Source organism: Ctenopharyngodon idella, chromosome 8 (genome assembly GCF_019924925.1).
Source record: "Ctenopharyngodon idella isolate HZGC_01 chromosome 8, HZGC01, whole genome shotgun sequence".
NCBI classification, from domain to species: Eukaryota; Metazoa; Chordata; class Actinopteri; order Cypriniformes; family Xenocyprididae; genus Ctenopharyngodon; species Ctenopharyngodon idella.
The window spans coordinates 7,701,425-7,727,313 of record NC_067227.1 but is presented as its reverse complement, the minus strand read 5'-3'; the positions used below and the strand labels follow the sequence as shown (position 1 = coordinate 7,727,313).

The 25,889-nt window shown below is 35.6% G+C and overlaps 1 protein-coding gene across 2 annotated transcripts in view; it reads right to left on the bottom strand.

Annotated features, from left to right (window-relative positions):
• The window catches only part of inpp5l (inositol polyphosphate-5-phosphatase L), a 36,704-nt gene extending 12,061 nt beyond the window's left edge, over positions 1 to 24,643 (bottom strand). The window contains exons 1-6 of one of the 2 annotated variants that reach the window (XM_051903331.1): positions 24,159 to 24,643; positions 8,520 to 8,561; positions 7,592 to 7,692; positions 7,136 to 7,223; positions 3,246 to 3,309; positions 1,766 to 1,869 (exon numbers count right to left, since the gene is read on the bottom strand). In XM_051903331.1, the coding sequence (XP_051759291.1) occupies positions 1,766 to 1,869; positions 3,246 to 3,309; positions 7,136 to 7,223; positions 7,592 to 7,692; positions 8,520 to 8,561; positions 24,159 to 24,218 (459 nt within the window). In that variant the 5' untranslated portion in view covers positions 24,219 to 24,643. Of the gene's footprint in view, positions 1 to 1,765; positions 1,870 to 3,245; positions 3,310 to 7,135; positions 7,224 to 7,591; positions 7,693 to 8,519; positions 8,562 to 23,560; positions 23,720 to 24,158 lie in introns of those variants that run through there. The other variant, XM_051903332.1, reaches the window with a different exon arrangement.
• Between the last annotated feature and the right edge of the window lie 1,246 nt (positions 24,644 to 25,889).

Here is a 25,889-nt window from a genome sequence, read left to right as displayed (position 1 = left end):
ATTGACAGGCGACTCACTCACATGTCCCGGAGCCTTGCTTAAAATAGCAATTTTCTCATGATTTACAAATAGTTGGAAACATCTGGGATATTGTAAGTACTAGGGATGCACAGTATACCAGTATCGGCATCGGGCCCGATACCAAGCTCATGTACTTGTCTCGTAAAATACCCCCGATACCAAAGACCGATACCTCACGTGACGTAATTGACAGAATTTTCCGTGCACAGAGACACCGGCGGCAGCAGCAGAAACAATGTCAGCCTCAAGGGAGTGGAAATACTTCAAATTAATGATGACAGCACACACATTGCGAACTGCATGCTCTCAATCACAATTCGTTATCGATTAGTGAAGGCGGGATAGGCGGAATCGCGCTGAATGACACAGACCAGAAGCGCTCCCTCTCGCGCGCTCTCTCTCTCTTTCTTTATTGTGCGCGATTCCAGTTCTCTCAGACAGCGCGTGATCAGTTCTCCTCGTGCCTGAATGGTTAAATGCACACATAGTTGTCAAACTGTCCATCGTGTGGAGTATCTCACGTAAATACAGTCGGTTATGGTTTAAGTGGACGTAAACGTTTGGGTGAAAACAGGATATGTGTCAGTATCCATGGATTCGGTCTTAAAGGGACCATAGCCTATATTTATCATTAATGTTATTACAACAACAAAATATGTTAAAAAATGTATACATAGTAAATAAACCTACTGTATCTGAAAAACAAGTTTATTTAATTTGTATCTCTATAGTATTTGTTGTATTGTTTGTAATTTGTTTGTAATTTTCTTTTTATATAACAACAATTATATATTTTGGTAATTATGCCCTTTGAAGGTTATTGGACACTGTGAAATTTTTGTTCTTTAAGTTTGTGACAAGCACATAAAAATTATAACTTTTTTCATTAGAGTAATAATGAAGAAGCTGTCCTACATTCATTAGTCTCACTGTGTTGTGCTTGGAAAACTGCAACATCACCAAAAAAAAAAAGAGAGAGAGAGAGAGAGAGAGAGAGAGAGAGAGAGAGAGAGAGAGAGAGAGAGAGAGAGAAATTAATAAATGTATAGGCATCGGTATCGGTATCGGCGAGTACTAGAAAAAAAAGTATCGGTACTCGTACTCTGTCCTTAAAAAATGGTATGGGTGCATCCCTAGTAAGTACTCAACTGAACACAATATATAACACTGGCCCAGTGGTTTTTGGAGATTTTACTGCAAAAATCTTACATATTGCAGCTTTAACATTAGTTAATGCTCTGTGAGCTAACATGAACAAACAATGAACTGCTGTATTTTTAACTAACGTTAACAAAGATTAACAAATACAGTAACAAATGTATTGCTCATTGTTAGTTCATGTTAGTTAATACATTAACTAATGTTAACAAATTAACCTTATTGTAGAGTGTTACCAAAAATTGTGACAACTATAAAGAAATAACATAACTTGGACCATTTTTACATGATGGGAATGATAAGTAAAAATCTTATTCCACATTATTACATGGCATGAATATGTTAATCTTAAAATGTCGCTGATAGTTTGTTCTGCTTCCAGCATTTCTTTGTGTTTCAAGGTTTACATAACAAATGCTCTATGCATTGTATGAGAACATTTAACCAATACAAAAGTGTAAATTAAACTGGTGCATCCCTAAAAATGTAGTCAAAACAGAAGTGTTTGACACATTGGACTCTGAAGCGAAGAGAAATTCACTACAATTGTTTTTTTTTTTAAAAAATGACCACTACACACACTTACATCAGGCCAGAAGTTCTTGGGGAATTTCTCTTTTTCCATGGTAGTCACTCCTTCCAGGGAGCCCACGTACTTGTTATGGCCTGAGACAGCTTTAAACTCCTTCACTACAAGGAGGAGGAATAAACAAACAAGACATATTGTAAGAAAAACATGCAAATGCAAAATCAATATACTAATGTTGGAGTTGTCGTGCCTCTGTAGGCTGTGAGAGCAGGATCTATGAGACACTGATTTGATAGGGCACCAAATTCATTGGTCCGCTGATCTTAATGGCTCTTCTATTAGTCCTCTTCTTGAGGGCTTATTCATGAGATGCTGTGACTAGAACAGATGAAGGCTAGTGAAAAAAGCTTATGAGGTTAAATCCTGTTCTATCAGAGACACTAACCAAATGAGTCAAAGGAGAACATTTATTTCTGTTGTGTTGGTTGAAAATTTATCTTTCTGCTAATAGCATTAAATGTCTTGTTTTTTTGACCAGTAAGATTATGTGTGAATTTCACTGAAATGTATTAAAATTTGCAAAAAAAAATTGTGAAAACATAATTCACATGTTAAATCCTTGCACCATTTAACCCACTTCATTACGTAATTTCCTGGAAATATTTCATCAAGCATTTTATTAAACATTTACAGAGATACTAATAATATACAGTATATGTGAACAAACCATTTTGAGAAGCAACACTATTCCTCTGAATACTATGAATTCACCTAAATTTTAAACTTTTGAATTCTCAATGTAAAGCATCCTAACGTTTTTACTTCACGTGTTTCATTTACGTTTTTTTCAATGGTGATTCTTATTAGTTTTGCTTGACTGTAGTTTGCTAGACTGTCACTTTCTGTCAGTTAATACAATGATTTTTATAAGCATAAATTAAAGCAGTACTGAAAATACTTTAATAAATTAGAAAATATACCATTTTTTTCTTCATATTATACCATTTTTTAAATTAAATATATATACATTTATATATAATATTAAATATATAACACATTTATATTAAAGTACTAAAATTTACATTTTTGGGATGTCCTTAACTTTCTTAAAAATACTGTCACAATGCAAAAATCTTAATAGCCCTAAAAAAAGAAAATTTAATTTCCTATTACGCAGCTCTCCTGAATACTGAATTCTGTTAATGCGTGGCATTCAGTGTTCAAATATTTCTGAATAAATCGCAGCTCATCCACAGGTAATAATGTATGACCAACTGACCACTCCATGACCGCTAAAATATTTTTACTCAAATATTTCATGTCCATTTATTGATTTATTTACTAAAAAGCCATGTAATAAGCAGGATGATGCACAATCAGCTAGTCATTATCGCAAAATAAACCTTCCAATAAAACATGGTGATCAGGATTATGCAATGACCTGGACTTGTTCTTGACAGGTTTCATGAAATTCAACCATAATATTTTATAGTAGTATAAATACTTTATAGTACGTTTATCAAAATAAAGCTCTTACCATTGAAGTCATATTGTTGGATATTTTTCAGTGACTTGTGGATGAAATACATGCTTCCCAGAGCCTAAAATCAAATAAGTCAATCAGTCAAGCAAACAATCATACATGATTTCAGGTGATCTTCTGATGGAAACCCTAATAATATCCTGAGTAGATATTGGGCTAATGACCTGACAGCTTAAAGTCATGCACAAGCAGGGGTTAATGGAGATCTCCAATGTCTGAAGAGCTGCTTTGATTTTAGATGATGTTGATGATGTACTCACATCATAATCATTAAACCCTGACTTTTAAGACTCTGTTACAGTCGATTTCCTTCTGCCTGTAAAATAAAACTTTCTGATCATAGACTTGATCGTAGATATGCCCATGCAATACTCTACTCACAAACCTCACACACGCACACACTTCCCGCGTCTTTTCTGACAGCACGCTGAATGAATTTAATGTACTAGCTGCTTGCTCCAGCGAGCGCACATCAATCCAGTCCCGCAGAGATCAATACGGACAGAAAATTAAAACAATCACACAGGGATTAAACACAGGGCCTGCTGTTGGCCCAACACAAGTCCCACGGATGGCAGAGAAAAATGACCTGCCGTTGAGAGATGTTTTGACATGAAGCAAGCCACACCATAAACACACACACAGTCATGTTTTCTTCAAAATATCCATCCCAGGAGAAGGAAATAAATCTTGTGAGAGAAATTATGCTTTTTTAATATGACAGTGCTTTCTAGATGACCAGTCTTGAGAGACTGGACATTACAACAGGCACATGTGCTGCTACCCTAGTACAACAGCTCCGATGGGTACATGAAATTATTGGGGAGAGAGACAGGAAATTGGACTGGGATATGACACAGACTAGATTAACCTTTTTTGAGTTTCCCTGTTTGGAATTTTAGTTTTTCTTTTCCTTTTAGTTTTTTAAAAGAAATGAATACTTTTATTGAACAAGGATGCATCAAAGTAATCAAAATTGACAGTAAATACATTTATGTTACAAAAGATTTTGGTCCCACTTCAAATTAGGTGGCCTTAACTACTATGTACTTACATTTAAATTAATCATTTGACACAATGCACTTATTGTGTACATAAGTACACGTTTTTACATTGTACTTATATATTAAAAATACCTGCATGTAATTACATCTGTAATTAATTTCTGTAATTACATTTATAATTACACAGTTGACCCATCCCTTACACCTTAACCCACCCTTAAACCAACCCATACCACCAAACCTGTCCCTAACCTTACCCGTATCCCACCTCAAGAGCAGCAAAAGTGTTTTGCAATACAATATGAACTTGATGTAAGTACATTAAAGTGAGACCAAGATTTCAAACAAATGCTGTTCTTTTGAGCCTTCTATTAAAGCATTCTGTATCACATTTTCCACAAAATATTAAGCAGCACAACTGTTTTCAGCATTGATAATAATAAGAAATGTTTCTTGAGCACCAAATCAGCATATCAGAATGATTTCTGAAGGATCATGTGACACTGAAGACTGGAGTAATTCAGCTTTGCCATCACAGGAATAAATCACATTTTAAAATATATTAAAAGAGAAAACAGTTATTTTACATTGTGATAATATTTCACAACATTACTGTTTTACTGTATTTTGAGCAAATAAATGCAGCCTTGGTGATCAAAATACTTCTTTGGAAAACATTAAAAATCTTCCCAACCCCAAACTTTTGATCAGTAATGTATTTGTTTTGTTAGCCATGAGCAAAGACAACAAACTTCAAATTACATACTACCAGATTTCAATTCTTTAGCACTTCGAGGCTAAAGAACTAAAAGCCAATATCTTGTATTGCTGTAAAGTATCATTAAATACTGTTGACAAAGATCGACTGTATTTTAAATACCACTGGGGCATGGGAAAAAATAGGTCTGTTTGATAAACAAATAACTGTGTGATGGCATAAAATAATCAAATCTTGCAAAAATTTTGCAGCTTTTTATAATGAAGGTTCTCATTGCAGTGCATGAACTCTCACACACTCTCTCACATACACACAGCCATCGGCTGTGTTAACACCCACCTTCATTCTCATTTGTCTCACATCATCTGTATTGATTTGTAATTAGTTTTCTGAGGGTTGTGAATCATCGCTTGACTGGGAAGAGAGTGTGTGTGTAAATGCAGAGAGCGTCTGGCACACTCATCGTACAAATGGTGTTTAGATAAAAAAATCACTTTTAAGTCAATACATTTTTATTAAACGCTGCACTGGCCTGATTGATGAAGATAGGTGTAAAGCTGCAAGTGTGCTGATCTCTCTTTAAGTGTGTGTGTGTGGGGGGAGGGGGGGTCTCGTTGAAACAGGCTCATGTGATGAGACAAATTTTTTTCTTGACAATGATGATTTGTGTGCATCTATGACAATTTCTATATTTGACATACATGTATAATTTGGGAACAAAAACTGAAGCAGCTGTAGCAAAGGGTCCACATACAGAAAAACTCACTTACCCTCCTGCATCAACAATACAAATACACACTCACTCACTCACACACACACGTACACATTCAGTTTATTTATCATGTTCAGATGAGAAGGGCCTAATCAATAGTTTTAATCTGGAGTTAAACGTATTGACTCGGTCTGCTGCCTGGCCACTCCCGCACATTAACCCAGTCCATCAAGGTACAGACCAAACTCATTGTGTACAAACACACAGACAGCACCTCTCACCTGGGTGGGCTGAGGGTTAATACCCTGCCAAACACCAGCAACTTCTCTCTTTTCACAGATTTTACTAAGTTACCTTGAGAAATGAAAGGGGTGCCCCTGGGCTCTGTCTTAGATCCGTCACTGTTGTTAGACAGCAACTGACCAAGAATTTATTTACTTAAGAGGTCTTTGTAATTTTGTTTAAAGATGCTATGTGTAAAAAGTTTTTATTTTTATTTTTTAATTCAAACATTTTCTGCTTGTTTGCAGGTTTAAATTAGATTTTGAGTTCTTGTTTTCAATACAGTCTCAGACTTTTGGACTCCACTGTGTATGTTCCATTTTAAATAACTTAAAATTTTAAAATCTGTTTTAAAATCACTTTGAGCAGTTAAAATCAATTCAAGGGTGTTGAAATTATGAGTTTGATTTTTTTTCAGAAAACGGACTGATCCTGTTCTTGAGTTCAACTGACTAAATGATCTGGTCGCAGCAGCTAACAGCTTACTACGGGGAACAATCAGTTAAAAACGCTTAAAAACTCTCTGTTCCTCACAAAAAAACTATTGGATGCCTTGAGAATACTGGCGATATAGTGCATAAGTCATATCCACCTTATTTTGCAAAGTGTAAGTAAGCTATTTTCTGTGAATGAACAAGACTCCCAATTCATTAGCCACTATAGGTAAATTACCTAGAAGAAAAACAAAGTGCAGTAAACTGTAAAACTATCTGCACTACAAACCAGTGTGTTTATGTTTACGATAATAAATTAAAATTATATCTACTACTATTAGTAGTCTATTGGATAGACTACTATTATTGTGTTTTTTCCCCCCTTTTGCACCTTGAAAGCCCCTGTCCTCATTCACTTACTTTATAGGGAAAATAGTAAATGATGATAAAATTTATATTTTAAGTGGACAATCACTTTAAATTTGAAGCACTGCTGTGAGTATAGATAAGAATAGCACAAGAATAACAGGAAGGTGAGAAAGGTGAGTATTGGAAGACCAATCTTAAAATGGTTATAGAGCTCCATCTAGTGGATATACAAACCAACCACAGCACTGATGTTGCAAGAGACAGCACATTAAGTAATTGCATGACAGTTAAAAGTGTTTCCCTTGAACTAAATCACCAAGGAAACAAGTGAAAATGACAGATATTGCAACAACCATATCACTCACCGTGAAACTGTCCACAGCCTTGAAATGACTGTCTACATAAACACAGACTCTGTCAAAGTCTGCCATCTCAGAGCTGGACTCTATTGTCCTATAATCAGAAGAAAAGAAAGGATAAAAACAGTAATTCTTGCATATATATCAAAAATAGAAACAATAAATCCTTTGTAATTTTGTAACAAACATAATCTGTTTAATACATTGCTGTCACATCACCAAAAAAGTACTGAAAAATAATGCTACTATCACATTATTTGGATATTTCTAGACATGCAACATTGCAGTCATATATATATATATATATATATTTTTAAATACATCAGAGTATCATGTAATAAATACCATGGTACATAAACATGGTAATCAGTGGTCTGGTACTATCTGATACTGACATTGTACTATCACAGTACTTTTTAATAAGGTGACTAATTTATAGCACACAATTTGCCACATCCTCACCAGAAAAAGTTCTCTGCATGGCCCATGTTCACCATATAGTCCTTTCCACCAACTTCCTGAAAGTGCAGGGCGACGAAGCGTGGCTTGTACATGTGGACCGTCTAAGATGATAACATTTACATTAGACATACAATTCATTCACTAGTGTGTTTATCAGCTGTTGCATCACTGAATTCATTAAATGGATCAAATCATGAAAACAATACAATAACTTTTTTTTTTTTATAAAAAACATGCTGTAGCTACTGGACTATAACTTCTCCAGTCACCTAGATGCAGAATAGATAAACTCCTAACCCCCGAAGGACTAACCATTAGAGTTTTTGGAAGATTTCCAAGACTTTTGGAAAGCCAACATTGTGCTGTTCATGTCAGTCTGATCTTAATAGTTTGTGTGGCACGTTTCAAAATGGATTATTGTAAAGAAAAATAAATATAAATCATTTTGAGCCAAGTGTATTTTAAATGCAACTTCCAAAAAAACTTGATTGCTATCTTTGATAATTAAGCTGTACAAATAATGTTACCAGGCAAAAAGCAGACCTCAGACAATTTAAATGTAAGGTAACAGATGTATGCATTTAAATGCAAAGATTTTCTAACAGGAAAATCATTAAATCTGTGATTCAGCTTCCTTTTGCATGACAACAGCAGATAACAAAACATGATTTTATTGTGTACCAAAGACAGGTTGTATAAATGAGAAACACCTTTAGGTTTACAGTGCCCATTTAACAGAGTAAAGTTCACTCTGCAAAGGTGTGCGTGTGTTTACAGCAGGTTTGAACAGATGGAGAGCTCTGACAAAGAAATGTAGTAAAGAGCATGTTAAAAAAGCTTGTGTTGTTTAGTTTTTCTATTACGCTACATTGAGCAGCATCAGATGTGTGTGTTTGAATGAGAGACACGTGAAAGGCAACAAACTCACCGTGAAGAACTCTCGCAGCCAGTCTCCTTCAATCTCACCCACCTGAGGAAAACAACCAGATTTCCCTGTTAGGGCACTTTTATATTACTGTAATAACACGGTCGGGTAATAATCTCTACTTTAAGTTTTGAATTTCATTGTGGATTACATTTACTGGGTAATGGATCTCATTTCAATTCAGAGCATTCAAATAGCTGAGATATTAAGTTTGAGTGCTTTGATTGTGTCATTACAGGCAATTTTGCCACTGAAGGTCTTTATTAAACCATCTAGAGGCATTTTGAATATGTCCAGTAATAACAAATGCTATTTTAATTCTCTAGACAGACAAACAGATAGACTAGAGGTGTGTTTTGCACTTTGCACATTTACTTTGTATTTTGCAGCTGAGTTTTAATTGATAATAAAACAATAAAGCAGCTGTATAGCGATATATATCATGAAGAGTCTGAAAGTTGTCACCCATCCATGGGGTGAAAGTACAGTATAGATTTTCAAGTTACTCTTACTCCTTTACCAAACTGGACAAGAATAAATGCATATAATAACAACTATAATATTACAAAGATGATCGTATATGCAGTCAACATATGCTGCTGACAGAACAGATGTCTATCTGTAAAACTCAAAGAATGAAGCTATTGTGTGTTTTACAGAGGAAACAAAAATTTTGAACAAAGTAAAACATTAACATTAAAAAAATGCATGAATAATTTAATAGCTGAAAGCAAAAACCATTTAAAAGTGAGTGCGTGCGTGTACATTAACGGAAAATATTGTTCAAATGTTTGTTAAATGGTTATCTGAAGCACTGGCTTTGAGAAGCAGGTTTCATACATGGATAAGTCTGATACTTTAGATATCAATCTATGAAAAGTAAAGGTACTGTTTCTGAAACAATATCATAAACAATATGTCGCAGGCTCAATTCTAAGACAATAACTTAGCATGTAATTATAAAGTGGAAGAGATTAGCTTGAATTATAAAAACATATCGACCTATTTGAGACGCTCAAACAAACAGAGCAAACTTTTGATAAGGCACAGTGTTTTTTTAGGGAAATTAACCTATATGAATGGTCTTGAGAAAGGCAAAAGTATACAAAAAAATTGAACACTTTAGCCTAAAATACAGTGATAATAATTAGTTGTGCTTTTACTCATTTTATTTTATTTATCCAGACTGTGGTCTATTTTTAAATAGCTCTTAGATAATGTCTTTCAGAAGAAATGGGTGAAATGAGTTTTCATAAAGACATTTAAAAGGGTGGTTCTTGGCCAGACTAAAATTAAAACTGGACCAAACGTTCTGCTGATAGCCAAAAGTCTGATTGTGCAAGATTATAGTTTGAGGCAGGCAGTCTGCAGGGAATGAAGCAGCATACAGTATGTATATACTTGCATCTGAAGATCTGTGACCTGCCACTCCAGGGCATGCATAGCAGAAATGCCTTGAATTTGGACAAGTATGCAAAGGAATTAAGATTAACTTGACAAAGCCAGCAGCCATGTAGCTCTAAAACATGACATGGGTTCAGGAAGGAGCTTAGATATTTCAGTTATGAAGGTTGACAATGAGAACTAGGTTCTATGACATATTTCAGACGTGCATATAGTATCTTTTACTACTTTTACAGGTATTTCAAGCACTCCCCTTTTAAAAACTGGTAATGTAATGTTTTCTAACACTTAATAGCATGTTAATTGTGATTACATGAAAATGTATTATAGTTTAAATTGATATTAAATGCAATTAGCTGAACTTGTTTTTTTTTTTTTTAACTAAGTAAGAGGATAACAAATGTAATATTTAATAACACACTACAGTTAAAACAATGACCAAGTACTTCACACGTATTTTAGTCAACACAAGAAAATAAGTGTACTTCTTTAAAGCATTTAAAGAAACATTAAACATTAAAACACTTTAATGTAAAACTTTTAATTTGGCATCATTACAAAGTGCACTTTTAAATGTGTACTTAAGTGTTCAGAAACAGTCATGAAAGTGCACTATTTTTAAAGGGGTCATATGATGCTTTTTAAAGGGTTAGTTCACCAAAAAATGAAAATTATGTCATTTATTACTCACCCTCATGTTGTTCCACACCCGTAAGACCTTCGTTTATCTTCGGACCACATATTAAGATGTTTTTGATAAAACACTGCTTCATGAAGCTTCAAAGCTTAACAAATCATTTGTTTCGAATCAGTGGTTGGGAGCGTGTATTAAACTGTCAAAGTCACGTGAACTACTGAAGTTTCAAAACACTTATGACATAACGATGCCTCGTTTACTGAAATCATGTGATTTTGGCGCTCTGAACCACTGATTCGAAACAAATGATTCGTTAAGCTTCGAAGCTTCATGAAGCAGTGTTTTGAAATCGCTCATCACTAGATATTGTTGAATAAAGTCGCTATTTTGTTATTTTTGGCGCACAAAAAGTATTCTCGTCGCTTTATAATATTAAAGTTGAACCACTGTAGTCACATGAGCTGTTTTAAATATGTTTGTAAAAAAGGGAGTGTTATTGCTGGCGATGCAGGCCTCACTGAGCCATCGGATTTTATCAAAAATATCTTAATTTGTGTTCCGAAGATGAACGAAGTTCTTACGGGTGTGGAACATCATGAGGGTAATTAATGACAATTTTCATTTTTGGGTGAACTAACCCTTTAACCCTTTTCCTTCAGTGCGCAATGTATCTGTTTGTGCATGTGTTACATCTGCAGAGTTACAAAACTCATAGTCTCCCACAAAGGGATTTATTCTATCTAACAGAGAACACTGATTCAGACCTGCCTAAAATGCCTCGACTGATATTTCTTACGCAAACGTCTACGTCACAAAGTAAAATATTAGCATAATGCCCATCCAAAGGTATACGCAAAGAAAAAAGATTAGCCTTAAGTGAATTGTAGTGTTGTTGCCATGTCGTGGAGATGCTGTGTGTTTCGATGCAAAAGTGAAACCCATTTGTTTGGCCTTCTGAAATGGATGAAATTAGAAATTGGTTGTTAAAATGTATTTTTAACAGTGTTACTGAGCAGCACAGCCCAAAAGCTAGCTTGTGTACAGCGCATTTTACAGAGGAAAGCTTCCCGAACCTGGGAGAGTACAACGCCGGCTATACACACCTAAATGAATGAGAAATATACACTTCAGTATGTTTTTTAAACTATATTTTATGTTGTCACTTTAGGACATAATGTTGTTACAGTGAAAAAAAACAAATTAAACTGTTATAACACATTATAACATCTGAAAGGTAAGAGAGTTACTGTAAAACGTTCAGCTCAAGTTGTGTCTGCAAAATTGTATTTTTTACATTTACTGTGCTGATGTTTTTTACGTTTACTATGCTCTACAATGTGAAAATTTATTTAGTCATTATTTTTGGTTGTTTAAAGCATTATAAAATTAGCCAAAATATGTAATAAAGATGTAAGAATCTTTTGTGATTGAAGAGCGGTTCAATTCTGCCTGAAATTGCAGACACTGTGAAGATCTTAAATATTGATTACTATTCAAAGGATGAGTATATCGATACTCATGCACAGGGGTGGAAATAGTACTGAAAATATATACTAGAAGTACTATTACTTTCCAAAACATGTAGTGTGAGTAGAGTAAAAATTATTTGTCCAAAAAACTACTTTAAGAGTAAATGTGTACTTTATTTAAAAATACTCAGTAGTAGTGAGTACTTAGTTGTGGATTCTACCCCCTTATGATAAACACTGCACACCGCAATTTAAAAATGTAGAAAAAAGTGTATACTGTAATTCGCATTTTGTTGTTTGTCAGAAAGAAAGAAGAATGTCTATAATCCAACAGTTTTAATTTTGACTGCCAACTTTTTAAAATACATCAAAACAACACAGAAAGACTATTACATGATGAAAAGATGAAAAAGATGAAAAGATTAAAACGTTATTTCAGTACACTTATGACCAGTGTTGGGGGTAACACATTACAAGTAACTTGATTTACGTAACCAGATTACTTTTTAAGTAACTAGTAAAGTAATGCATTACTTTTTCAATTTACAACAAAATATCTAAGTTACTTTTTCAAACAAGTAATGCAAGTTACTTTTTCACATTTATTGACTGACAGCTCTTGTAGCATCTGGACCAGACACACAATTATTCATTTTATTTAATGAATCCAGAAACTCCATCCCCCACAACTGCAACACACAGACAGAATAGGTGTCCTGTTCCTGTTTTATTGCTCACAGGAATGTGCAGAGAAGATAGTGACTCTGACTCACATTCTTTCTGAGAAGGACAAATAAACCCTCTTAATCCTATACATTCTATATATAACCACATGAGAAATGTATAAACATGTATCCAATTTTCCCCTCTCATGATTTTCCTTTTATAGGGTTTATTCTATATATTAATTCTCTCTTTTGAACTATTTTGGTATTAATGTTTCAGAGTTGCAAATTTATGGTTAACTAAAATCACATGGGTAGCATGTTTGGTATCGATGGACTCCAAATGTCGTTTTCTATTTGGTAATTTATGTTACATGTTGCTAACTCTGTGACACACTAGTATTATAAGAATCTAGAAGGTTCTTCTCTCAAACATCCAATCCAATGTCTTATGCTTATACCTTGCTAGAGAACAAAGACACGTAAAAAAGTTCCCTCCGAGGGAACAACTCCTTATTGGCTCGGACACCTCAAGAGGGTGTGACATCTTCACTTTAAAATTACCGATCACAAGATCACAGCCCCTTCCCCTTCTCTTTTACTGAAAATGCTAATGAGGAGATGATGCTGTGCTAGAAGCTTCTAAGGAACCCCAAGCTTGTGCCAGGCTCCGGCCTAGACCTTCCATTCACCAAAGGTGCTCTGAATCCAACTGGTTCTCTTTCATCAAGACAATATCAGCAAAGATTCAACGGGAGCCTCCACAAATTGCATCAGGACAGTTTTAATTCAAATGGGCGAGACATGCAAGTATCAAACTTAGTCTCATTATTTGATACATTAAGTATCCTTACCCCTTTTAAAGAAGGGCATGTTAGAACTAAACTGATGGTTTGCTCAAGGCTGTTGATCTGCTGAATTTCAAACAATGCTGTAACTTCTTGCTTTCCTGTATTCTGCTTCGGCTCTCTCTTTTCCTTGGTAAACTATGCATGTATGTGTGTGAATGTTAGAGTAGTTAAGTGTTTAGTCTAGTTAATAAAGTCTTGTTCATGTCACACGTAAAGTTGTCCGTGTTTCATGCTCATATACTGGAGTCCCTAATTATGCCGATCCTGACTACATGCTCTGAGTACTACTGTACAATAAGATTATTTCCCATAACCTGAAAATGAACATTTCTTAGAATTAATAAACAATTAACACTGAGTGTTCATTGGCCAAACAGGTTAATTGATTGTAATATTCATTTTATTACATTAAGTTAATTTTATTAACTGATCCAAATATTTATAATTAATTATAACTAGTTATGATTAATTATCATATTTATTTTGAGCTAATTTGCTACACTCTCCTGTCCCCATGTTGAGAGAAATAAAGTGTTGTGCGCTGTGTAAACATGATGGTTATTGTAGTTCTACTCATCTTACTTGCACAAAAAACATTCATTTTTACCTCAAAATCAATTAAAACAGTGAAATGTGATCTCAGAATTTTACGCAAACCTGTAATAATTAACTTTATTAAATTACACAAATATACTTTATGTATTTAATCTTACTTTATTGAGAAATGTCTTTGCTGCTGACCTTCAATGATCTAATTCATCCATACTAATAAGCAAAAATTACTTTAGATTAGATTTAGAAATAAGAGAGTTGAACTTCCTTCTCCTGTATCCTTTTCATCTTCAATCCAGAATGGCAGCACAGCTAAAAGGTTAGTTTGAGCTGCACCCTCTACTGTACAGGCGTAAATATGCATTTCCTTCAGCCTGAGGCTTAATTATTTCACTTTTGGTGTGAAAGGGCCTTAACATTTTTCCCAAAACAGAACTTTTTTTGTTATTATTAAAAAACAAACAAGCAAGCTCAGCCCAGGTAAGAAAAAGTAACGCAAAAGTAATGTAACACATTACTTTTTATAAAAAGTAACTGAGCAATGCAATATTGTAATGCATTACTTTTAAAAGTAACTTTCCCCAACACTGCTTTGGTTGATTTTAAAATAGATTTAAAATCAGTTGTACGGCCTTAATAAACACTGAGCGATCTATTGTTGCATAAAATATCAATGTTCAGAACCTTTAGAAATTCATATGAGAGTTCAGCATCACATGCCAGAGATGGGTTTAAAAAGCCAATTTCTCTCCAAAACAATGCCAGTTTTAGCGTTTTGTGATAAAGAAATGAAAATCACAAATATTATCAGAGTTTACCTCACCTAATTCACTGAAAATTTACCTCACCTAATTCACTGAAAGATAGTGACCTAACAAAAACTATATTGTAATTCCATTCCACTGAATATTTTACAATTAAACGTAAATGCTTATTGTTCTAAAAGGGAGCATCATCCCCTACATTTACATGTCAGTGCAGATCACTCGTCTCTCGAGCCACCTTTTCCTGACAAGCCTACTGTGTTTTGAAATATGTGAGGCACTTCCAGTTTGGGGAACTTGCACTCAAAAAGACTGAAACAAATAATTTCAAATACTAAGGTTGCGCTACAAATAATCCAAAACATGAGCCTGATGGACTTGTTCTCAAGCTACTTCTTTCTTGGTTGTCTTTGCAATTTGGGCAAGAGCATTGTCTTGTTGAAAAATAACATCTCATTCTTTTTTAGATAACTTTTCAATTGTGGGAAGCAAGCAAGCCATTCTGCAATATTCTCCTGTACTCCAAGCAGCAGCTCACCAATCCCAGCAGCTAAAAAGGCTCCCCACAAAATTAAACTTCTTCCTCCATCCTTCATTGTGGTAGAGATGCATTTATTATTATATTTCTCAGCAGATGTTCAATGACACACCGCTCTGGAGCAACATGTTTCATTGTGAATCATCACTCCGCACACAATTCTTCTGAACCACTCTGAATCAAACTTCCCATATTCTGCCAAAAACTTCATTCTGTCTTTAATGTTTTTCTTTGACAGCAACAGCTTTTTAAGTAGCGCATTTGCTTAAATTTAGCTAATTTCCTGACCAACAATTTGTGGTTAAGACCTAGGCGATAAAACGGTATCGATATTTATCGACGTTACGCCTTCATGGATAACGATAGAAAAATGTTCGATATAACTCTCGATATAGTTTTACTTAAATGCATTAAAATGTAAACAGAAATTAAGTTCGGTTGCATGAACAACTCTCAAGCTCGCTCCATCCCTGGATCACAAACAGACGCGCTACGAGTGTCACGCAAACAAGTTGCTGGGGAGTTCAGTTGCGCAATCGGCACGTGAAATCAGAACATACAAACACATGAAAATGAGTGCTGTACCTGCCGGTGACGAGGAGATTGTGAATAAAAAAGTACATGTCAGCTCGTCAATGTGGCAGTTTCATGGTTTCCTTACGTCTTACAGTTGATCTACTTCAAAGTTTCTTTTGAGAGAGCAGTTGTCATGTTGGTATTAACATCTGCACAAACAGTGTTTTCAATCGCACAGTATCTTTATTTCTGTCACAAATATTCAAATTATCACAGAAGTTCTGAGATAAAAGAGTATAGTTCAGATATAAATAGCAATGTCTATGTTATCGATCAAGAAAATAAATAAAGAAATAAAGAAACTTGGCGCTGAAAATGATGCATTTATCGATTACATTGTTTCACCACCAGGTGGCGACAAGTGACTGGTTAAAAAATGTATTTGAATCTTCATTCAACAGATTCTTTCAAATACACTGATTCATCCAGTAATGAAACAAGAGTATTTATGAGTGAGTCTTTGAATCATACACAGATTTAAAAAAAAATAATTAATTCAAATGAATGTAAAATTTTAAAATAGACTGCAGCAATTAATATTTTGTCAGAACCTCTGGTAAAGTACATGTTATTTCATTTAGTTGTCATTCAGAATTGTGATCTCAGTTTGAAACAAACCAAAAAATTGTGCAGCTCTAAGTTTCTTTAACACTTATTTATTTAATCTTCATATAAAATATAAGAAAGATTTTTTTACATTTTTTTAATTAAAAATGCATTGGTTAAATTAAAACTTTTTTTTTGTACTGTCTTTTTTTTTCTTTAAAAAAAAAAAAAAAAAAGTTATTAAAATTTTCTCAACAATTATCGATACTGATCAATATGAAATATTATATCATGATATATTTTTTTGCTGTATCATCCAGCCCTAGTTAAGACTATTACAAGTTTAGTGTTCAGCCATTTTGGGGCTTGGCCCATTTTACTTTTTTTTTCTTTTTTGCCTAGGAGTGTACACAATTTTTAAACTACTCAATAAAGTACAATTTTGATTAAAAATTTAACTTAATTACAGTAAAGTGACCATTTGTAATTCGTTACTTCACAGCTCTGCTCAGGGATTTAGTAAAATAAATAGTTAAAAAAACACACAAAAAAAACAGCCACAGAATGACAATGTTGCACAACATATTCAAAGATATCTGTATCTACTTCCTAATAACACTGGTTGCTACAAAACAGACTAGTTTTATCAGTGTCACAGATATGTGCCCCTGTGGTCTGCTATATTATAACCACAAGCGTGAAATTCACTTTAGTCCTCCTGTCAATTTAACAAAGAATGGTAAGGTACAGGACTTTTCAAAGTAAATTTGAGAACTGTGAAAGAGGGCAGACCACTGCCAGTCTATCTGCAGGTTGTCTAAAACATACTGCTATACATATTGCACAGTTTCATTTGTTTTTGTGTCTCTTTCATGCAGTTACCACTAAAAAAGTAAAAACACTGACCCCTCCCTTCCACAGCCTGTCAAGCATGCAGTGAAACCAGGTCAAGAGAATTTAAACTGCACAGCCAGCGAAAGAACGGATGGAACAGCACACCCTCATTGATTGTAGTGAATTTGACAAGGCCTAGAATATAATTGCATCTGATGCAATTTAAAATGTTACTTTGATCTTATAAAGACCTTTTATGGACTGTCGTTCACCGTTTTTGTTTTCTTAGTTCCACTGAATTTGAAGGGTGGGGAGGCCAATGGAAACTTCCTTCATTTTATCTCTCAAGAGGATTTCCCAAATTTGCAATGCATCATTTCCTGTTGCCTGCTCCAGAGGCGCTTACAGTCGACTTAAAATAGCATAGAACTAAGTTCATTGAATTAGAGTACTTTTAAATGGCAGGTAAACACTGCAGTGTCTACAGGGAACACTATCACAGGGACAAGAACGTTTTAACCAGCTCTGATGAAGTGTTGATAAAGAGTTCATCAGATATGGTTGCACCTAGGCATTCGGTTATTCCATCACAGACTGCATGACTGTATGATTTGATCTGACATACTCGTTCAACTCTCTAAAAGAAGCCATCAGTATTCAAAAAATGATCACTCATTGCTAAAACACTCATTGCATAACAAAAAGATGTTGACAAAAGTGTCTTCGGCCAGAAACATACTACAAGTATGCAAAAACAAAATTGTTGTTATTCGCGCAAGTTGCCATAAATGTATTGACTTGTTTTATCAAGATTCTCAGCAAACTGTTGCTCTGCAATGACAGGACAAGATAATACAAGAAGATAGTTTATGCAAACACGCTATAGAGTCTTTGATGTGCGCTATGAATTGTGGTCATACATTTTCTGATACATTTTTGAACAAATTTGAGATCTGATATGTATTGGAACAAACAATAGGCTATCAAGAAATGTTTGGATTTACATTCTGCATAAACAACACAAGGAAACAAGGAAAATTTTTAGGGTTTGTTTAGCACTGTAGCATAATTTTACGGTAATGCTAATAAAATAATGATTTAATATTTCAATATTTTGATATATTATAAAATTATATTAGTAAAGTACAATTTTAAGTAGACATCATGGTGATATTTGCTGACCAAAATTTTAATAAAAAAAAGTTTACAAAAATGTGCTGTCATTGTCATGAAAATCTTTTCACACCTGGCTTGTTTGGAGCATTTGTTTCGGAACCTGATGCATTTTCTCCATTAGTTCGGTTTGTTTAGGCATATACGAACATGGGAATTGTGCTCAGATCCACACTAAAACAATCACTCCGAGGTCGCTCGGATCGATTGAAAATGAACTCTGGAACAGTTTGGTTAAGGTAAGAAAGCAATCTGACCCAATGGACCAACGAACCAAGTGCTATCATAATTCATAATGGGAAATGTGTTATATAAAAAGCAGCAGTGTCTGATTCTGTGAGTTTTTGTGGTTGAGAACCAAAGAGCTCCTCTTCATCTTAAAATGTTGTGTGATTGCTCTTCTCCATGCATTGCAAGAATGCTGTCCGACGAAGCCTTGATTCCCGCTCAAGGCTACATTCGTAGAAGTGTTTGCATCGCAACAGCTACAGATAAAGCCACAATAAGCGAACTTGTCAATCCATCTTGACGGATGAAGCAGAGGAACGTAAACAGGTGAACTCTGACCAATAAGGACAGATTTACTCACATGACTTGCATAAACACATTTTGGTACGCTTTGAAATGTTGCCTTGTGAAAGCAAACCAAAGTAAGAAGAAAATGCAAAATCATAACAAATTAAGTCCCTGTTTCGGGAACAAAGCAAATGATCTACAGGTCTGAAAATGCCCTTAATAACTTATTTTTTTATATTGTTGTATTTATTTAGACTGCACTGCTTTCTCAAAGGCTTGGTAAGCCTAAGTGGATCGAAGAAACCATTAGCACCAATTTTCTCTACTTTGGCTCACTGCTTTTAGGAAATGCAGACATTAAGCATTTTCAGTGAGATTCGGCCTTTCACTAAATGTTATCACCTCATTAGACATGATGAATCACAGCTAAATACACTAAACTCAAGGATTCTGCAAAACTTGAATGGTCTGGTAAACCCTTCTAGAGGATAAGAAAAATGTAACCATTTTTGGAAGTCTGCTACAACATTTAAACTGACCTGTTCAAAAAAGAAGCGATGAAAGGTTGAAGTCCTTTGGGAAAAGATATTCATCTGTTTACAGTCACAATGGACTGTGACATGTGCTTTTTCTCAGCCAAAAATGGCCGGAGGAAACTGGGTACGGGGCCAAATTTCCACTTCTAGCCTTAGTCCTTTATACACACAATGAAGCCAATGCTCTAACAATTACAACTAAAACACAACTCCGGAAAGACTGGGCTGAACATACATAGTATGAGGCAAAATTATCTCTATAGCAAGACTATAACTAGAATCACCTTCAGGTCAAGTCACCTTTATTTATATAGCGCTTTATACAACAGAGATTGTTTCAAAGAAGCGATAACAGGAAAATGATGCATTTCAGCTGTTGTTCAGCTGAAGTTGATTCAGTTCTGTTGTAAGGATCATCAATTATTAAATTAGTTCATTTAATCTATAAGCAGTTCTGCAGAAAACAGTAATGTCATCGTCCAGCTCTGTTCATTTCTCATACAACAGCGTCAGACAGTACAATCAGATCAATAATATTATTGAATATTAAGTGTCCCCAACTAAATAAGCCAGAGGCAACAGTGGCAAGAAACCCAAACTCCATCAGGTGACAGAATGGAGAAAAAAACCTTGGGAGAAATCAGGGGCCGGATTCACGAAACATTCTTAAGAATAAAATTCTTCTTAACTGGCAATTTCTTATTTTCTATCTTAAGAAAAAAGATAAGAATATTTTGTGTTCTGAAAAACTTTTCTTAAGAATGCGGTTATCTTTTTTTCTTAAGATAAAATTTAAGAGGTATTCATATTCCCTAAAAGAATGTTCTTAAAAATCATCGTAAATAACTTCTTATAGTTAGGATAACCTCCAACCTGTCTTATATCCCTAAATATAAGATGTTTAATGAATTTATTGGGTTGTTTCAAATATTAAGCTTTACAACATAACACTAGCTACATACAAATTACCACCAGGAATGTGGACGAGTACTCTTAAGTGACATTGATCAATAGTAAAAAACAGTGATCACAACTCTAGCTAGAACTAGCGAGGCACGGGCAGCACACACATATACAGGACGCATTCACTCTAGAGAAAGCGCAAGAAAGACTGAGCGCAAATGAATAGGAAAGACCGCTCTAACTATTTTAACTTGACACAGCACTGAGTGATTAGCTCCCATCAAGCCAGTCACAACGAAAATAGTCTGCGTGCTTATTATGATATCTACGGAAATCTTCAGCCAGCGCAACAAGACGAGCTTTGAGGTGTTTTTCCATTCAACACGTCTTCAGCAATACACACCTTTCAATCAAATAACGCCACAAAGCCTTTCATTTTCTTCTTAAGAAAAAAATTAAGATGTTCTTAAAAAAAAGGTTTTGAGAACCTCCTAAGAATTTTTCAAGAATTGCAATTAGGAACATTCGAATTTATCTTAAGAATTTTCTTAACTTCTTTCTTAAGAAGATTTTCGTGAATCCGGCCTCAGGCTCAGTCGGGGGACCAGTTCTACAGTTATATTTTCTAAATAAAATGTGAGTGGTGTTTGCTTTTGCAAAAAAACAAACAAAAAACAAAAAACCTGCAGCACCAGTGTTATAGGGTGTTGTGCCTTGGGCCCTCCTTCAGTTTAAGTGTGTAATTTTCTATCCAGTTTTATCATCTGGAAATCCTGATTATTTAGAAATATAGTAGAATCCTTCACCTCATCAATTCTCATAATTTGACATGCCATCAATCATGCCTTTAGCATAAGAAGAGAACAAACTACTTACGTTAAAAACCTGTTGAACAAATTGAGCTAAAAGTTCTATACGATTTAACTCGTTCCCCACCGTTGATGGAATTTTCCTTCATTTATGACACAACGCTTCCCCACCATTGACGGAATTTTACGGCATGTTTTCACTGTTATATGGTAGGGGGCACATCTCCTAAAAGAGTACTGAATCTCCGGATCCAAAAATAAGTGAAGAAGTAGCATAAAAAATGTAATGCGATCATCACACATTAAAAGCATATAAATCAAAACTGCCAAACATTACCGAATGAAATGTCAACCCAGGAAGAGTTATAAGAGGGCTGTACAAGTTTTGGGGGTGTTGATGGACTCAGTCTACTCGGTCTATATGTTTTGATCATCGTTCTGAATCAGATCCGGACTAGGCCCGTCACGATAACTACTTTTTAGTTGTGCAATATATTGTTCCAGAAATAATTGCGATAAACTATATTATTGTCATTTTAAGACCATTTTATGCCACTGAATATATAATCATAATATAACAGCATAATAATGCAAGTAGGCCTACACACTTTCAAATGTAATTCTTTAGAACTGACAACAACCATTTAATTCTTTAGATCATGGAAATGAAGGATCAAAAAATGTAATATCCTAAACAAAAAACATGAATAAATGGTAAATATTTTCTAAAAAAGTAACAAGTAAAAAAAAAAAAAAAACTGCAAAAGCACAAAAAGGCACTATGGAGATTTTCCATTTAGAGATTTTTCGAGAAGGTGCTCGAACACTATAGCGCCTCAAATAACACCTTTTTTCACCTGTCGATGACTGCTGTGTGTTGGAACTGCAGATGACAGCATGATTGGCAAAATGTTGGCGACATTCATTATTATCTAAACATAATGGGCGATATATTGCGTCACCAAATATTATTGAGGTCATGTACGTATATTGCGTGATAAGTCGATATATTGATTATTGCGACAGGCCTAATCCGGACACAGTCTTCAACAAAAACAGGACAAAAAGTTTTTGTTCAAAATGTTGCTTTTTTAATGAAACATACGTTCAAGTGTTGATAAAAAAAAGAATACATGAAGCTAGAATAAAATGTTTAATTTATGGACATCATGGTATGTTTTAAGGTATCATGGTTTCCCTAAAAGTTGATTTTGTGAGGCTGTTTCAACCTTTATTCTTTAAAACTATCTAGAATCCATTTTTATGTTACTGGTGGTACTAATATTATCAAGTTACATTTTTGGACTTTTTTGCCTTTATTTGAGAGGATAGTTGAGGCGAGACAGTGATTGGGGAGAAGAGAGAAATCGGAAATGATACAGAAGTTGTCATAGACTTTTCTTCCCATTTGTGATATTTATCCAAGTGAAACGGCTTCTCCAACAAGAAAAAATGTAGGGTGGGACTTTTTTCTACCAGGAATTAACTGGATTGTTGTTGTTTATTACTGCTCTGATCTCATGTGACAGGTGATTCGTCCTCGCACTTAAAAACATCATCAGAGAAAAGAAGAGATGTCTTGGAAGAGGGAGGGAAAGTTACTTTGATTAAAGATTACAAGGGCACATGAATAAAAAAAAAAGTGATGTGCACAGATAAATCATTTATAATAAATACTGCAATATTCTATAAAAAATTAAGATTTGCAAATTTTGATTTCTCAATTTCTAAATCACCACTTACCACTTTAATAATGACTAGTATAATAAACAAGTACTAATGAAACTGAAAACGATACTAATACGAAACTAATAACATGATGGGTTTTCCAGTCTTAAAAAAAAATGTAAAAACAACTTGCCATAAACTGCCAACTTTACTATTCACATGCAGTAATGCCAACATTACTATTCACACTTCTGAAAGCCCGTGTATAATTGTTTCTTTCTTCAGTACAGACTAACATTCTCCTGTCTTATTCAAGATGTGCATAATTGTAGACCAGAGTTTGTAGTATGTAGTGCTGCAGGAGCTCAACTCCCCAGTTTCGCGGTAGCGCTTTGAAATATCTCACAACTGGTTGTCAGTTTCCTGTTTTATTTGAATACACACAGGCCGGTGGCGCGGTGTGTGATAGGTCGTTAGACCTGTGGGGAGGTGCTGTCAGACAGCACACTGTGAATGGGAGAGGATATCACTCTAGACTGGGGACTCGTGTGCTAGAAAGGCCCAGTGGAGCGAAAGAAACCTGAAGTGGGTTCACAGCAGTACCTGTAACATGGAGGAGCCGCATGAGAACGTCCAGCTGTATCATTGATGAGAGAGAGGCGTCGGAGCCAGTCGCGCAGGACGCGTTCTTGCGTTCAAAAATAGTGAGACGCAGCGCTGCGGAACGCTGGCGTCTCGAGATGCGTTTTAAAAGTTGAACTTCTTTTAACTTGATACGGCGACTTAAAGCGAGACGCACAAAGCTGAAAAAGAAAAGACGTCAGTGTTTACAAAGTGTTTACATAAAAAAAATTAAAACAGCGCAGAATGACGCAAGAAGGCGTCCCTTGTGAACGGCCCCTTACAATATAACAACGGTTGAATTATAAATTTATACAGACTGAAATATAGCGCATTTCGGAGCCGTTTAAAACGCAGCTATTCATGGGGGTGATTTGGCCTACCTATATTCATATAACGACTATTTTAAGATTACCTAAGAAAGCACAGAGAGCGTTGAACAGCAGGTTACTAGTCTGCGTGCAGTTGAAAGGGAACCCGTTAAAATAAAACTCAAAATAATTAGTTGCGTTACTAATCTATGATGTTGAGTAATATTCCACCTGGAAAATAATAAGGAATTTAAACAGAGGCTACTTACATTGTCAAACAGTGATCCAACGTTTGCAGTGACTAGTAAGACGTCCGTGTACATCTCCATGATAAGAAGCGAGCTGGAAAAAAGTCGAATTTTACGAAGGAAATCCCACTCGCAGCTCTTTAGTGGAGGAATAACAAACGGCTTACAGATAAGATTAGAAAAGTCTAGCTATCTTGCCCTGAATACAGAGCCCACGAGAGCGACGCTCGCATCTCTAGTCCTGCTGTCATGAGGAAACATTCACATTCACGGTGTTTCTCTTCTTCAGTTGCTCAGCGGTGGAAACGGAGGGATTTCTCCTCCTGTCTTCATGGTAATTGGACTAGGTTCTTAAGCTGAATTAACCCAGCGTCGAAGCATCTGTAGTCTCGGAGTTCCTACCGTGCCAGACTAAACCAAACTAGTTGCGCTGTCAATGTTATGTTGCATGTGAAGCTCCGCCCTGCACATGTAGTACTGTGAGCTACTGTACAAATGCGAAGCGTCAAAGTTTCCGTGTGTCAGTCAGACCCGACTGAAGCGAGGTATCTAGGCCTTCTGTACTTACTGAATTTGTGGTTACGTATACACACACAAAAGCGATGCACATACACAACACACACACATACATAAGTTATATATATATATATATATATATATATATATACACACACACACACACATATATATATATGTATGTATGTATGTATGTATATGTATGTATGTATGTACACCGATCAGGCATAACATTGTGACTACCTTCCTAATATTGTGTTGGTCCCCCTTTTGCTGCCAAAACAACCCTGACCCGTTGAGGCATGGACTCCACTAGACCCCTGAAATTGTGCTGTGGTACCTGGCACCAAGATGTTAGCAGCAGATCCTTTAAGTCCTGTAAGATATGAGGTGGGGCCTCCATGGATCGGACTTGTTTGTTCAGCACATCCCACAGATGCTTGATTGGATTGAGATCTGGGGAATTTGGAGGCCAAGTCAACACTTCAAACTCGTTGTTGTGCTCCTCAAACCATTCCTGAACTATTTTTGCTTTGTGGCAGGGCACATTATCCTGCTGAAAGAAGCCACAGCCACCAGGGAGTACCGTTTCCATGAAAGGGTGTACATGGTCTGCAACAATGCTTAGGTAGATGTCAAAGTAACATCCACATGGTTGGCAGGACCCAAGATTTCCCAACAGAACATTGCCCTAAGCACCACACTGCCTCCTCCTGCCTTCTTCCCATAGTGCATCCTGGTGCCATGTGTTCCCCAGGTAAGCGACGCACATGTACCCGGCCATCCATGTGATGTAAAAGAAAATGTGATTCATCAGACCAGGCCACCTTCTTCCATTGCTCCGTGGTCCAGTTCTGATGCTCATGTGCCCACTGTTGGCACTTTCGGCGGTGGACAGGGGTCAGCATGGGCACCCCGACTAGTCTGCGGCTATGCAGCCCTATACGCAACAAACTGTGATGCACTGTGTATTCTGACACCTTTCTACCAGAACCAGCATTAACTTCTTTAGCAGTTTGAGCTACAGTAGCTCATCTGTTGGATTGGACCAAACGGGCCAACCTTCACTCCTCACGTGCATCAATGACCCCACAAGAGCTGCAGTTTTGGAGATGCTCTGACCCAGTCATCTAGCCATCACAATTTGGCCCTTGTCAAACTGCTCAAATCCTTACGCTTGCCCATTTTTCCTGCTTCTAACACATCAACTTTGAGGACAAAATGTTCACTTGCTGC